General features: G+C 44.8%; 2 protein-coding genes across 2 annotated transcripts in view; one reads left to right on the forward strand and one right to left on the reverse strand.

Annotated features, from left to right (window-relative positions):
* pes (pescadillo) overlaps positions 1-15,123 on the reverse strand; it is a 276,479-nt gene that overhangs the window by 241,464 nt on the left and 19,892 nt on the right. The window lies entirely within an intron of this gene.
* LOC129709443 (rasGAP-activating-like protein 1) overlaps positions 1-15,123 on the forward strand; it is a 125,773-nt gene that overhangs the window by 46,301 nt on the left and 64,349 nt on the right. The window contains exon 7 of the mRNA XM_055655845.1: positions 9,327-9,467. Within this exon, the coding sequence (XP_055511820.1) occupies positions 9,327-9,467 (141 nt within the window). The remainder of the gene's footprint in view (positions 1-9,326; positions 9,468-15,123) is intronic.

Genomic DNA, 15,123 nt, shown 5'->3' on the forward strand with positions numbered 1-15,123 from the left:
TAACTGCAGATGTTGGTTTACAAAAAAAGGACACAAAGAAAAAGACACAAAGTGCTGGAGTAGCTCACCAGGTCAGGCAGCATCTCTGGAGAACATGGAGAGGAGGCGTTTCAAGTTGGCACCTGAAACGTCACCTTTCCACATTCTCCAGAGATGCTGCTTGACCCACTGACTCTAGCATTTTGTGTGTGGTTGTGTGATATTGGGATTATTTTTTTCTGGGAGAAGAACCAAATGAACTATGCCAGAATAATTAAATAATAACAGGAACATCTGGAAATACGTGGCACTATCTGTGAAGACAGGGGAGAGTGCTAGTTTTGTATGAGTCAGGAAGTCATGATGCAGCTCCATGAGACTTTGGTTAGGCCACATTTAGAGTGTTGCCTGAAATTTTAGCTGCTCCAACACGGGAAGTATATGGATGCTTTGGGGAGGGTTCAAAGGAGGTTTACAGGATGCTGCCTGGATCAGAGTGGTGAACTATCAGGAGAAGTTAGCCAGATGTAGACTGTTTTCTTTGGGACACTAGAGGTTGTGGGAGACCAATATATAAAATAATGAGAAGCATAGATAGAGTAGACAGTCAGAACCTTTTTCCCAGGATGAAAATATAAAGAGGGCATAGATTAAAGGTGAGAGGGACAAAGTTTAAAGGAGATGTGTGGGGCAAGCTTTTTTTACACAGAGGGTGGTGGGGCGCCAGGCGTGGTGGTGGAGACATATATGATAGTAGCATCTAAGAGGTGTTTAGACAGGCACGTGGATATGTAGGGAATGGAGGAATATGGATTATGTGCCGGCAGATGACATCAGTTTCAGTTAGGTACAGTGAAAAGCTTTTGTTGTGTGCTATCCAGTCTGGGAAAAAAAAACAATACATGATTACAATCGAGCCATTTACTGTTCATCTTGGAATCACGTTTGGCACAGACATTGTGGGCCGGAGCAGGGGCGGAAAACCCGGGGGGGCAGAGGGGACACGTCCCCCCCCCCCCCATGTTTTGAGAGGTGGGGGACATCCCCGCCAGGTTAACCTGCCTGGGCTTGCGGGAAATATGGCCAGCGTGGAGAAGCAGCGCTGGTGTCCCGTCAGTCCAGACAGGGCTGTAGTTAACCCGGTGAGAGAGGCACAGTTGAGCTGCATTTAGCGCTGGATTGAGCCTCCGAAGCCTCGCGCACGCGTGCGTGTGTGAGTGTGCGCATGCGTGTGCGGCCGCCAAAAAATTGTGTCCCCTCCATGTTTTGATAGTGAGTTCCGTCCGCTCTTGGGCCGGAGAGCTGGTTCCTGCGCTACACTGTTCTGTGTTCTATGATCGTTGTTCTATGTAAACCACTATAAGCAGCAGAGGAAGGGGAGATTGGAGGAGTACCAGGGCAGGGTAGATGACACGTAAGATTAAATGACAAACTGGGGTGAGATACCCAGTGATATCTGGATGTCAGTCAGAGGGAGATATGAATAACAGGTACTAAATTATTGTCCCAAATTACCAATGAAAAATGCTAGAAATCCAAAATAAAAAACAGAAAATACTGGAAAAGTTCATTGCCTTAAGATCCTGAAGACTCTTCGATCCAAAATTCTGCACAGTGCCACACGTAGAATATTTTCCACATCATTGCCATCAACAATAGGCAGCACAATAACACATTGGCAGAGTTGCTGTCTGTATGGAGTTTGAACGTTTTCCTGTGACCGCGTGGGTTTTCTCTGGATGCTCCAGTTTCCTCCCGCATTCCAAAGATGTGCAGATTTTGTATGTTAATTGGCTCCAGTAAAAATTGCTAGTGTACAGGGTGAACGCTGGTCGGCGCGGAAGTGGGCTGAAGGGTCTGTTTCTGCGTGGTTTAACTAAAGTCTAATGTCTAAACAGCTGAATGTAACTAAAATCCCTGCCATTTTCTGTCTTCATTTTAAATGTTTTGTTTTTGTTCTGGAATGAAATGTTCCATGTTGGAATAGCGACCAGCTTACTGACACCTCAAATATCAAAATATTAACAAACAGAGCATTATCTCACAGCCGCCTGAAGAAGTTAATTTGTTCCGACCGGCAGGGTGAGTTAGTGGCTGCGCTGGTAGAATTGGTCAGTAGGCTTTTGTGTCCTGGATTGAAGAACGGAAGGCCTGGTGCATGTTATTGTCATTCAGTGAGCCTACAAGCATTCACCCCTTTGTGTATTGTTTGTGAATGGTGTTTGTATTCATCACATGGCAGCAGGTTGGGATTTGGGATGTCATTCACCCATGATAATATTTTTGTGTCATTTAGGTCACTGGTGTAAAGTACAGTGCACTGACCAGAAAGGACATCACAACAAATAGTCACGCACGTTGCGAGGCCGCACTTGGAGTATTGTGTTCAGTTCTGGTCAGCCCGCTCTAAGAAAGACTAGACTAAGTGGGAGTCACACGGGGGTCCTGGTCCCCCCACGCAATCCATTCCGCAATTCAATATTCCACCATGGTGTGGGGAGAGGGGGGGTGGGGGGAGGTGGGGGTGGGGATGGGGGGGGGGGGTGGGGTGGTGGGGGGAGGGGGTAGGTGGTGTGGGAGAGGGGGGAAACAGGGGAGGGGTAAAAGGGATGTGGGTGTGTGGGGCAGGGGGGGGTGGGGAGGGGTGGGGTGGGGGGAGGGGGAGGGTGGGGAAGGGGGTGTGTGGGGGGGAGGGGGGGAGGGGTTGTGGGGGGGGGGGGGGGGTGTGGGGGGGGGGGGGGGGGGGGTGTGGTGGGGGGGGGGGGGGGGTGGTGTGGGGGGGGGTGTGGGTGGGGGGTGGGGGGAGGGTGGGAGGGGTAAAGGGGGGGAAAACAGGGGGTGGGGGGGGGGGGGGGGGTGTGTGTGTGGGGTGTGTGTGGGGGGAGGAACTCCACTCAGAGGTCACGGCACCACCAGCACCTCCAGGCTTCACTAAACGGTTTCCCCAACTCCACTCAGCGGCTTCCCCCGACTCCACTCAGCGGCTTCCCCCGACTCCACGCGGCTTGTGGACTCAGCCCCGCCTCCGGGGCTTAATTCTCTTCGCCACGGGAATTGACAGCAGGTGCTGGAAGGGTCTTTACCGTCATAGTGACTGACAGGTGAGAAGACCAGTCTGTAGATCCCACGATTTTATAAACCTTCATAACTTTTGTAATATTCCACCGATCGGAACAAAAATTTGAGCGCTTGGATCAGAGGAGAACGGCGAGTAAGGTGTGAAAAATTGCTGGCAATATAGGGTACTGTTTTTGCGCAAAATTAAAATAAAAGCTAACCGGAAAGCGGTCAAGATGCAAGTTTTAGTAATAGTATAGATGCCACTAAGTTTAGAGATACAGCATGGAAATTGTCCCTTTGCACCACTGAGTCCTTCGCAACAAGCGATCACCCATACTCACCAGTTCTATCCTGCACACTAGCGAGTATTTACGGAAGCCACAAATCTCACCTGCCTGCAGTTGATCCATATCCCTATGCCATATCATGCCAAATGGCAAAGCCATATGCCTTTTCAAAGGTTTCTTACACAGCACCACTGTATCTGCCACCACCACCATCCCTGCCACCATGTTCCAGGCACCCACTACCCTCTGTATGAAAAAACTTGCCCCACACTCCCACTTTAAACTTTGCCCCTCTCACCTGAAAGCTATGCCCTGTAATCTTTGACATTTCCACCGTGGGGAAAAATGTTTCTGACTGTCTACCCTACCTATGCCTCTCATAATTTTATATATTCCATCACGTTTTATATACTTCTATTCCTCAACTTCTAACACTACAGAGAAATCAATCCAAGATTTTACAAACTCTCTTTATAAAAGATTCTGAACAAAGTACACCTCTCATTTCAATTCATTTCAATTTTACCTGATGAGTTCCCTTTCTTTCGAACAAATGTTTTAATTAAATTTCTCCTTGGAAGAAAAAAAAAAAATCCAAGACTCCACTTTTTAGTTGCTTTCTACCTCAGTTACCAGAAAGCTAAAAGAAAAAGAATCTTGTATTGCATTCTCATGTTTATTTTTAGACAATTCAAATGAGTCACGATTGAGAATTTAAGCTAATTTTGTAACAAGCTATTAATGTTCAATGTGCTAAGAATTGTCAGATCTGTAGCTGCGGGGTAATTAGTCAAAATACCACTAATCAAATAAATTATGCAAGTAATAGTGTGTAGATATAGTCTTCCCACATTTTGGGTTTGTGCAAATGAATAATAGGCAATTACATCGGATGTACTTTGTAGCCATTTACTTCAAGACCTTATTCTGGATCAAACCAATTTGAGAGATCTTTGCTTGCATCTGGGACATAAGGAGAATTATATTTTACAATGAAAATGGTGGCATGGTGTTGCAGCTGGTAGAGCCACTGCCTCACAGTGCCAGACACGGATTCAATCCTGACCCCAGGTGCTGTCCATGTGGAGTTTACACGTTCTTCCTGTTTGCAAAGTTTCGGCCAGGTGCTTCGGGTTCCTCCCACATCCTGAGGATGTGTGGATTTGTAGGCTAATTGATGAGTGGATGAAAAAAATGAGATGATATAGAATTTGTGTGAATAGAAGATCGATGGTCAGCGAGGACTCGATGGGCTGAAGGGCCTGATCCACGTTTTATTGCTCAATGCTCAATGAAAAAATAAAGAATAAGTTCATAAATTCATTTCCTAGAAGAAGAATTAGGCCATTCGGCCCATCAAGTCTTCTCCGCATTTCAATCAAGGCACATTCTCCTGCCTTCTCGCCATAACCTCTGATATTGTTAACATCATAAATTAGCTGGAAGAGGCATAAATTTAAACAGTTTATTTTTGTGCCAGTGCATTGTTAAAAACTAGAGTTTCTGAAATGTTATGTAAATACATTTTATTTCATACTTTCACGTTGTTAGTTTATTAAATTAGAAGTAGATTGGTCGCAAAATCAAAACAGAAAATGGAGGTGCATTGATGGAAAAAAAATTGCAGATAAATGTAGTTTGATTTTTAATTGATATGCATAGCAGCATCTTTTTGTCTACAAAATAAGCACTGGATTTAAACAACACATCCTGATATGACAATCTCCAGCATTGGCCGGTTCATTTATCACACCATGTGTTTCGTTATCCACAGACGGTATCTCTCTCTAAACCTCTCTAAACCATTAGTTCTCAGACTCTGTTGGATATGGACATTAATCCCTCTATAGCATCATCCTGCAAGTTACCTCTGACAATTAGCGTTTCAAGTACCTTTTCACTGACACGCTCTTGTGATGGCAATCTCAGCCCCAGAAAATGAACAGTTTCAATTGCAGAATTTATAGAGCAGCTAAATTTTCCTAGGGAGATTGTTAGCAAATCAATACTTTAAATATTTCCTTTTTTTCACTTTAATTTTGTGACAATTGTCAATTCCCTTATCACATAAATAGAGTCATAGTCATAGTCAGAGCACTGAACCGTCATAGTAACAGCACTAAACCAGGCCCCCAATTCGTCCATGCTGACCAAGATGCACCATCTAAACTAGCCCCATTTGCCCATGTTTGGCCCATATCCCTCTAAACCTTTCCTATCCATGTACCTGTCAACATGTCTTTTAAATACTGTAATAGCACCTGCCTCAACTACCTCCTCTGGAAGCTCGTTTCACATATCCACCTGAGTGTAAATGTTGCCCCTCAGATTTGTATTAAATCTTTCCCTCTCACCTTAATCCTATGTCCTGTGGTTCTTGATTCCCCTACCCAGGATAACAGACTCTGGATATTCACCCTATCTATTCCCCTCATGATTTTATATCTCTAAAAAGATTACCCTTCAGCTGACTGCACGTGAATGAATAAAGTCCTTGGCTGTCCAACCTCTCCCGATAGCTCAGACCCTTGAGTCCTGACAACATCCTTGTTAATCCTCTCTGCATTCTTATCACTACATCAGACAAATATTTTATTAAGATTTGAAGAACAATATTTGATTAAAGCTGCGTGGAATAGATGGTTTCTTCTTCAACTATTAGTGTTATCTCAAAATGTGTATCTTTTTTGTTGTCACTGATTATTAATCTTAACACTGCAAAGTCAGGAATTAATTAACCAGTGATTGGTTGGGCAAAGATGTTTCCAATCTTATTTTGGGCAGCCCAAGGACTTGAAATAAGATGATGAAATATGTAAAAACTGCAATGATGATGAATGCTGATTTAAATGCAATCAATTTACACATTGATTCATCAAATAACTATATTAATCTAGTTGCTTGGGACACAAAGTACTGGAGTAACTCGGCAGGTCAGGCAACATCTCTGGAGAACATGGATAGGTGACGTTTCATGTCAGGACCCTTTAGACTTTAGAGATGCTGCGTGGAAACAGGTCCTTCAGCCCACCGAGTCCGTGCAGACCAGTGATCAGCCTGTACTAGCACTATCCTACTCACAACAAATAATTTTACAATTTTATCAAAGCTAATTGACGTCCAACCCTGTACGTCTTTGGAGTGTGGGAAGAAACCGGAGCATCCGGAGAAACCCCACGCGGTCACAAGGAGAACATACAAACTCAATACGGACAGCACCCGTATCGTAGTCAGGATCGAACCCAGGTCTCTGGCGCTGTAATAGCCCTGTCCCACTGTATGAGTTCATTCAAGAGTTTGCTCTGATTCGAACTCGGAGATTTATGCCCCTGTTCCACTTATGGCCGCTCGTAAGTACTCCAGGCTCTCGTGGACATTTTTCAATATGTTGAAAAATCTTCACGAGTCTTCCTGAGCTTATCGTGTTTCCCGAGTACCTGCCGTTAGCGTTACGAGCCGCTAAGAGACGACCCCGAGCTCCGACGTACCCGCTATGTTCATTCTATGTGCTTACCATGAGTTTGAATTTTTTTTTTAAACTCGGGAGAGCACCTGAATGAACTCGTACAGTGGGACAGGGCTTTAAGGCAGCAACTCTACCACTGCGCCACTGTGACGCCCCTTCTTCAGATTGATTATAGCAGGAGGGGGAGATAGCTGGAAAATAGATAGGGCAGGATGAGGCAACTGCGAGGTGGGTGCAGGTGATGAGGGTTGGATTGTCAGATGGGTGATAAAATGGGGCAAAGAGGTGACAAGGAAACAACAGGGTGTCAGATTGCTGTTCAACACCACAGGATCCCAATCAGCTTTCAACCAGATTTCCATTGCTATCCACCTAATTTCTGAACATGCTGCTTAGATTGTCTACTGCAATTGGCCTACATTAAATTTTAATTCGCCTTTAATAATCAATTTTGTGAAGATTGCTTTTGCAATATTTTGTACAAACCGTGACATATGCATATAACAAATAGCATTCGGTTTGAAATAAAGGATGTAATTACTAAATACAATTACAAGAAACGAGACACATTGTGAATTTGAATGCTTGGAGCTCTGATCCTTCTCTCTTGGTGATAATTCGGAATGTGATGCACTGCTTGTTCTAACCCTACAGTCTAGCTGTGTTTGATATGCACACACAACTTGCTTTGACTTCACACATTTCTTTTCAGATCTAGTACCAAAACAAAATTTGACTGTTTATTGAATCATTAGTGAGACCTATATTTACTGTAAATTTATTTCATTCCACAAATTCCTACCGCTCTCCTTTCCATTGGAATTAACTTTAAAAAACCCAACATCACTGTGTGTTTAACTTTGAAGACCTGCGTTTGGCAAAGATTTTCACATGAAGGCACAAGGGAGTTTGGAAATTATAATCCCTACCACAACCATTCAAATATTACTTTGACCAGATTATTAAGGAGTAAACTGTTTAAACGTCATTCTTTGAAATGACATGTTTTAGTGGTCTGAGAAATGACTACTGGAGTTTTCAACAGATCTTTATTCAAAAGTTTAAGTTGCAGCATACAGGCTCAGCAGACACGTCTGTCCACAACGGTGGTCAGCGCTGAACTAATGCACACAATGAAAAACCGCGCAAAAACAACAGCCCCTCCCGAGTCACGTGACCGCGGCATCCGAACGCCGGGTTCGATATCTGCGTGCGTTAGCAGGCGCCGCTACAATGTCAAGTTAATAGATTGAAAAAAACACATATCCATCTAAGACTTCCCTATTTTTGCAGAGTTTTACCCCTTTTAGCACAGGCAAGTGTTAATAATATTTCTGGTTGTCCATAGTCAAAGGAAACATTATATGTAAATATGAGACAGAAATGAGAGGCAAACAAAAGGCAATGTGGAAGCACAAGGAACTGCCGATGCTGATTTACAAACAAAGACTCAAAGACAGGGAGCATCTCTGGAGGACATGGATAGGTGATGTTCAGCGATAGTAATGTTCAGATGCAATATAATCCAAAGATAAAATAATGACTTTAGACTTCAGAGATACACCGTGTCTGCGCGGACCAGCGATCACCTCAGTGACTACCTGGTCGAGGATGCGTCTGTCCTCCGAGCCGCATCTTCGCCGCTTCCTCGCGGCCTACCATTTGGATTGGTGCGGCCTTTTTCTTCCAGAGCACCGGCCAGAGCTTCAGCTTCAGCAGCGGCGCAGCACTGAGCGGAGCGGGCGATGTCTTACCGGGTCACTGTGTCAGAGTGCTGGGTTTGCTGACTCGAACACCATGGAGCTGTAGTCTGTGGAGCTTCCAGCCGCGGGCGGGCGCTGACTTTAACAACACGGGGCCCTGGGATCTTTCGCCGAGGATTGCCGTGTGGAGCTCCGCCCAGCTCGGCCTGTGGACTTCGGGAACCGCGGTCTCCGGTAGGAAGCGGCCGATTCGCAACTCCAAGCCGCTGAGAGTGTTCTTCCGATGCCGGAGTTCCATCATCCGGCGAGAGGGCCTGAAACATCGGACCGCCGTTGCGGCGACTGCGGAGGCCTCAATAGGCCCTGACCACGGGTGAACACAGAGGAAGATGAATGAACTTTACTGCCTTCCCTCACAGTGGGAAACGTTGATTCCGCTGTGTGGGGATGTTCATGTTAAATTCTATCGTGTGTTGTGTTCTTTTTATTCGTATGGCTGTATGGCAACCCAAATCTTGCTGTACCAATTGGTGCAGTGACAATATATGTAAACAAACTTGAACTTGACAGGTCAAATTTTCCCCCTGTGGCCCGGGCTCTGGAACGCTGGCTCGGCCGAGACGGTAGATCCGTTCCCACAGCCGGCTTCCACGGCCGACTTTGCGGGCCGGTATCTCAGCCACCCCCAAAAGCTGTGACCTCTGATGGTCTGACAAAACAGATAACATGGCAAGGATCTGGAACCAAGGCTGCCGGGAAATTGGTGGTGGACCTGTAGTACAAATTTTGATTCATTATTTTCTGACTTCATAACTCTTTTGCATACTCTAGACTATAAAGAAGACTCGCTTTCCCCACTGGAATGAGGTGTTTGATTTTGAACTGGAGGATCACAAGCCAACGGAAGACATGATCTTCACTGTGGAAGTCTGGGACTGGGACATGGTGGGAAAGAACGACTTTCTTGGGAAGGTGAGAATCCACTGTTTGACTTGACATACTGTACATATCAGCACATTAACGAGGCAGGAGTGGATGACATGTTTTGTCTTGATAGAAATATATAACATTTTGAAAGACATAGATGGGGTAGATAGCCAGAACTTTTAACCCAGGGTGTAAATGTCAAAAACTAGAGGCACAGCTTTAACCCGTTCAGTGCCACCACCGAGTATACTCAGGTCAGAGAATACAAGTGAAAAAAAATCTTGGCAGTGAACAGGTTAAAGCAAAAGGGGCAAAATATTAAAGGAGGAGTGCAGGGCAAGTTAATTTACACAGAGATAGGTGGGTACCTGGAATGTGCTGCTGCATGGATGTGTAGGGAACGTGTATATGGATTACATAGAAACATAGAAACATAGAAAATAGGTGCAGGAGGAGGCCATTCGGCCCTTCGAGCCAGCACTGTCATTCATTGTGATCATGGCTGATCATCCCCTATCAATAACCCGTACCTGCCTTCTCCCCATATCCCTTGACTCCACTAACCCCTAGAGCTCTATCTAACTCTCTCTTAAATCCATCCAGTGACGGCCTCCACTGCCCTCTGTGGCAGGGAATTCCATAAATTCACAACTCTCTGGGTGAAAACGTTGTTTCTCACCTCAGTCTCAAATGACCTCCCCTTTATTCTAAGACTGTGGCCCCTGGTTCTGGACTCACCCAACATTGGGAACATTTTTCCTGCATCTAGCTTGTCCAGTCCTTTTATAATTTTATATGTTTCTATAAGATATCTCCTCAGCCTTCTAAATTCCAGTGAATTACGTGCAGGCAGAGGAGATTAGTTTAATTTAGGGATTAAAGATAGACACAAAATGGAGTAACTCAGCGGAACAGGCAACATCTCTGGTGAGAAGGAATGGGTGACGTTTCGAGCCGAGACCCTTCTTCAGGCTTGGCAATTAGTTAGGCACAGACATTGTGAGCAGAAATGTTTGTTCCTGCGCTGCACCGTTCTATATTTGATGTTTCTCTGTAAATTAGATGCCTGTTTTGTCAAAATGTGACAAGAGTCTCGAGTATGTGAAACTTAGCTGGGTTTGGTGGATTTATAAATATTCTGTCATGGCACTTGCTTCAGGATGGTTTCAAAATATCATTGTACTGTGTATAGGACTTGAGTGGAACCATCTGTTGAAGTATTAGTGTACATGTTTGTTTCTTTGCAGGGACAGCACATGCTAACTAGTCAAACACTGTTTCAGTGCTGTGAGGAAGGGGAGAGAATTTCTTCAATGTGTTAAAGCATGTGTTGTGTGAATGGATGATTGATTGAAAGATACAGCATGGAAGCAGGCCCTTCGGCCCACCGAGTCCATGTCGACCACACTAGTTCTATGTTATCCCACTTTCACATCCACTCCCTACACATTAGGGGGCAATTTATGGAGGGCCAATTAATCTACACACCTGCACGTCTTTGGGATGTGGGAATAAACCGGAGCACCCAGGGGAAACAGGGAGAACGTGCAAACTCCACGCAGACAGCACCCGATGGAACTCGGGTCTCTGGCGCAGTGAGGCAGCAGCTTGACCAGCTGCGCCACAGTGCCGATCACCCATTCACAGTAGTTCTATGTTATCCCACTTTTGCATCCACTCCCCACACACAAGGGACAATTTCCAGAAACAAATTAATCTGCAGGCGGTGGAGGGATATGGATCACGTGCAGGCAGAGGCAATGAAGCTAACTTGGCATCACGTTTGGCATGGACATTGTGGGCCAAAAGGCCGGTTTCTGTATTGTATTAGAGTCATAGTCAGACAGTGTGGAAAGAGGCCCTTCAACCCAACTTGCCCACACCGGCCAACATGTCCCAGCTACCCTAGTCCCACCTTCCTGCGTTTGGCCCATATTCCTCCAACCCTGTCCTATCCATGTACCTGTCTAACTGTTTCTTAAATGTTGGGATAGTCCCTGCCTCAACTACCTCCTCTGGCAGCTTGTTCCATACACCCACCACCCTTTTTGTGGAAAAGGTAACCCTCAGATTCCTATTAAATCTTCTCCCTTTCACCTTAAACCTATGCCCTCTTGTCGTCGATTTGCCAACTCTGGGCAAGACACTCTGTACATCTACTCCTCTCATGATTTTATGCACCTCTATAAGATCAAAGATAAGATACTGATCTATGTTCTAAATTTTTTATGGAAATCTATCCACAATTATTTGGCGCAAGGCTAATCCTTGTCATTATGTGAAACATTGCTGATGTGTTTGTTTGCATTTTTCCAGCTCATTTTTTGATTACACATTAACCATTCTGGAATGAGAATTGGAATGCAGTGTATTGAAGTTTTACATCCACTTAATCCTTTTAGTGTTGGGTAAAAAGTTTTGGAAGAAATTTTACAACAGACAAATCGACCTGTTTGCGCATACAGCCCGTGTTTTATTGCAAGACAGTACTCATTCTTTATAGTTCAGTTAGAGATGCAACATGGAAACAGGCCCATCCACCTACCCACTCCACGCTGACCATATATGTATCATCCCAGAGAGGATATTAACAATATCAGGGATTATGGGGAGAAGACAAGAGAATGGGTTTGAGAGGGAAAGATGACAGAGATGTTCTTTTATATTCATTGTTCCTCTCTGTGGTTTCCCATGCCTCTAGTGGACATGTGCTAGAGGTCACACGTTCACACTAGTTGTGTTTTATCCCACTGTCGTTTCCATTCCCTGCACACTAGGGACAATTTACAGAGGGCCAATCAACCTACAAACCCACATGTCTTTGGGATGTGGGAGGAAACCGGAGCTCCCAGAGATCACAGGGAGAACATGCAAGCTCCACACTGATAGCACCCGTAGTCAGGATCGAACTCTGGTCTCTGGTGCTATGAGACAACGGCTCTACCGCTGCGTCACTTGGCCACTTTTGATTTGCTTCTCTTCTCAAAGCTTTGATTTTACCTATGAGAGATTAATTTCAATGTTCTTCTTTGAGCAAATTTGATTGGCAGGTTTATTAGCTGAAGAACCATTTAATTTTGTGACATGTAACCATATGCAGGTGAGGTACATTTAATAATGCTTCCTCCAGCGGTTTTCCAGTGCTGGCCAGATGTTGAGGCTGGGATCTCCTCTCTCCTCTGGAACTCTGGCATATGAGTATACACAGCGGTATGTTGAGTAAATATAACACTCTGATACAGCATGGAAACAGCCCTTCGGCCCAACTTGTCCATACCAATCAAGATGCCCTCATCTAAGCTGGTCCCATTTGCCCACGTTTGGCCCACATCTGGCTCACATCTCTTTGAACCTTTCTTATGTCCTAGATGCATGGGAAACCTTAGAGAGGAACAATGAATATAAAATAACATCTCTGTCATCTTTCCCTCTCAAACCCATTTTCTTGCCTTCTCCCCATAATCCCTGCTATTGTTAATTAAATTAAATTATAGCTGTGCAGAATAGCCAGGGCGCCCACACTTACTCCCATCTTGTGAAGCAAATCTTGTGTCTCTGCTGGAACCCGCAGCTTACAATGTTCATGCAGCCTCCTATCACAAGTATAAAATCTTGAGGGCAATAGATAGGGTGTTGCCAGGACTCGAGGGCCTGTCCACAAGGGTGAGGTTGGGCAGGGTAGGACTTAATTCCTTGGAATGCAGGAGGGTGAGGGGAGATTTTTATAAAGGTGTATAAAATCATGAGGGGAATAGATAGGATGCTACCAGGACTAGAGGCCCTGAGCAATAGGGAGAGGTTGGGCAGGCTGGGAACTAAAAACTAAAAGGAGGAAATTGAGGCAGGTAATATAACATTTAAAAAACATTTGGACAGGTACATGGATAGGAAAGGTTTAGAGAGATTTGGGCCAAATGTGGGCAGGTGGAATGGTAGATGGGGCATCTTGGTTGGCATGGGTCAGAAGGGCCGAAGGGGCTGTCTCCATGCTGTATGATTCTATGACGCCAAGTCCTTTCACAGGGCAGCTCCTCAACATTTGCACCAGGTTCCTCCAAAGACCGTTTTGTAGTCAGTCAGACTGCAAGCATGAACACAAGCAGCTGATCAAATTCTTTACAGATTACAGGCAATGACTTCCCTGAAGATCTTATTATCTCCCATCTGCTGTAACTCATCCCAGGGAAAGACAGATGCTAATCTTAAGTAGACAGGAGCGTACTGATAGACTTTGTGTGGTAAAACCTGCCTTGTCACTTCCATTTCTGCACCTGCCTTTCAGGGTGGCAGTGAGCTTTGCGCCCAATGTAATTTTAATGCGTAGTGTCACTAATTGCAAAAAAAACCTGCATTAATGTACCACCTCTTATACAAAAATGTCCCAAACACCTTTAACAGAGGCATTACTAAAAAAAAAGATACAACAATTATTTTATTGATTACTGGATGTTATTAAGCTTCAAAATGCAGCTTACAAGCCATTTGCATGAACATTGAATTCTCCACTTTTAGGTAAATAACCTGCAAATACCCCCTGCTTCCCCTGCTTTTGCCCCCTCTCTTCCCTGTGCCCGACCTGGATGTGCAGCCAGTTTCCCCTTTCCCCTTCCCCCGGTTCCCTTTCACATATATCCCTTCCTCTGGCTTCACATTTCACCCCTCTTCTATCCATGTCTCCTTAACTTTTCATCTCTTCAGCCCTAGCCTTTGTCAACCATTGGCCCACCCCCCCCCCCCCCACCCTCTCTTCACTTATATCCACATATCAGGCCCATCCACCTACCCACTCCACGCTGACCATACATGTATCATCCCAGAGAGGATATTAACAATATCAGGGATTATGGGGAGAAGACCAGAGAATGGGTTTGAGAGGGAAAGATGACAGAGATGTTCTTTTATATTCATTGTTCCTCATTATATCCACATATCTCTCACCTGACTTTGTCCTGCCCATCCTCTCTGCGTCCGGCTTTCTCTCCTCCCCACCCCCCAACCACAAACAGTCTGAACAAGGAACCAGATGCTGGTTTACAAAAAAAAGACACAAAGTGCTGGAGTAACACAGTTGATCAGGCAGCATATGTGGAGAACACAGTTTGCTGATGTTTTGGGTCAGTACTCTTCTTCAGAATATAGATAGAAGAGGATGGGGGGGAGGAGGAACAAGAGGAATGGGTGTGTATCCAGGGGGGACAGGGCAGAGAGGGGAATAAAACAAGGGGGTGTTGTAGATTAGTTACTTAAAACCGGTATTGTAGATTAGGACAAAAATCACCTATCCATGTTCTCCAGAGACACTGCCAGCACCGCTGGGTTACTCCGGTACTTTGTGTCTTTTTTTTCAAGGTATATATTAGCGTGGTTTGCAGTTTGTAGTCTAGAGCTGTTTTGTTCCTGACCTTCATGGGGTTGATCTTATTTCTTATCCTGATCCTGATGAGACCACACTGTGTTCCGTTCTGGTCACCCAAAAACAGGAAGGAAAGCAATACGATGGAATGGTTGCGGAATAGACTCACCAGGAAGTTACCTGGGCTCACGGACTTGGGTTATAATAATAATAATAATAAATTTTATTTGTGGGTGCCTTTCAAAAGTCTCAAGGACACCTTACAGAATTTAACAAGAGTAAAAAACATATAATCGGAGTAAAATAAATAATAAAGACATCACCACTACACAAATTAAAGACAGAATT

This window comes from Leucoraja erinacea, chromosome 25, assembly GCF_028641065.1.
Source record: "Leucoraja erinacea ecotype New England chromosome 25, Leri_hhj_1, whole genome shotgun sequence".
NCBI classification, from domain to species: Eukaryota; Metazoa; Chordata; class Chondrichthyes; order Rajiformes; family Rajidae; genus Leucoraja; species Leucoraja erinaceus.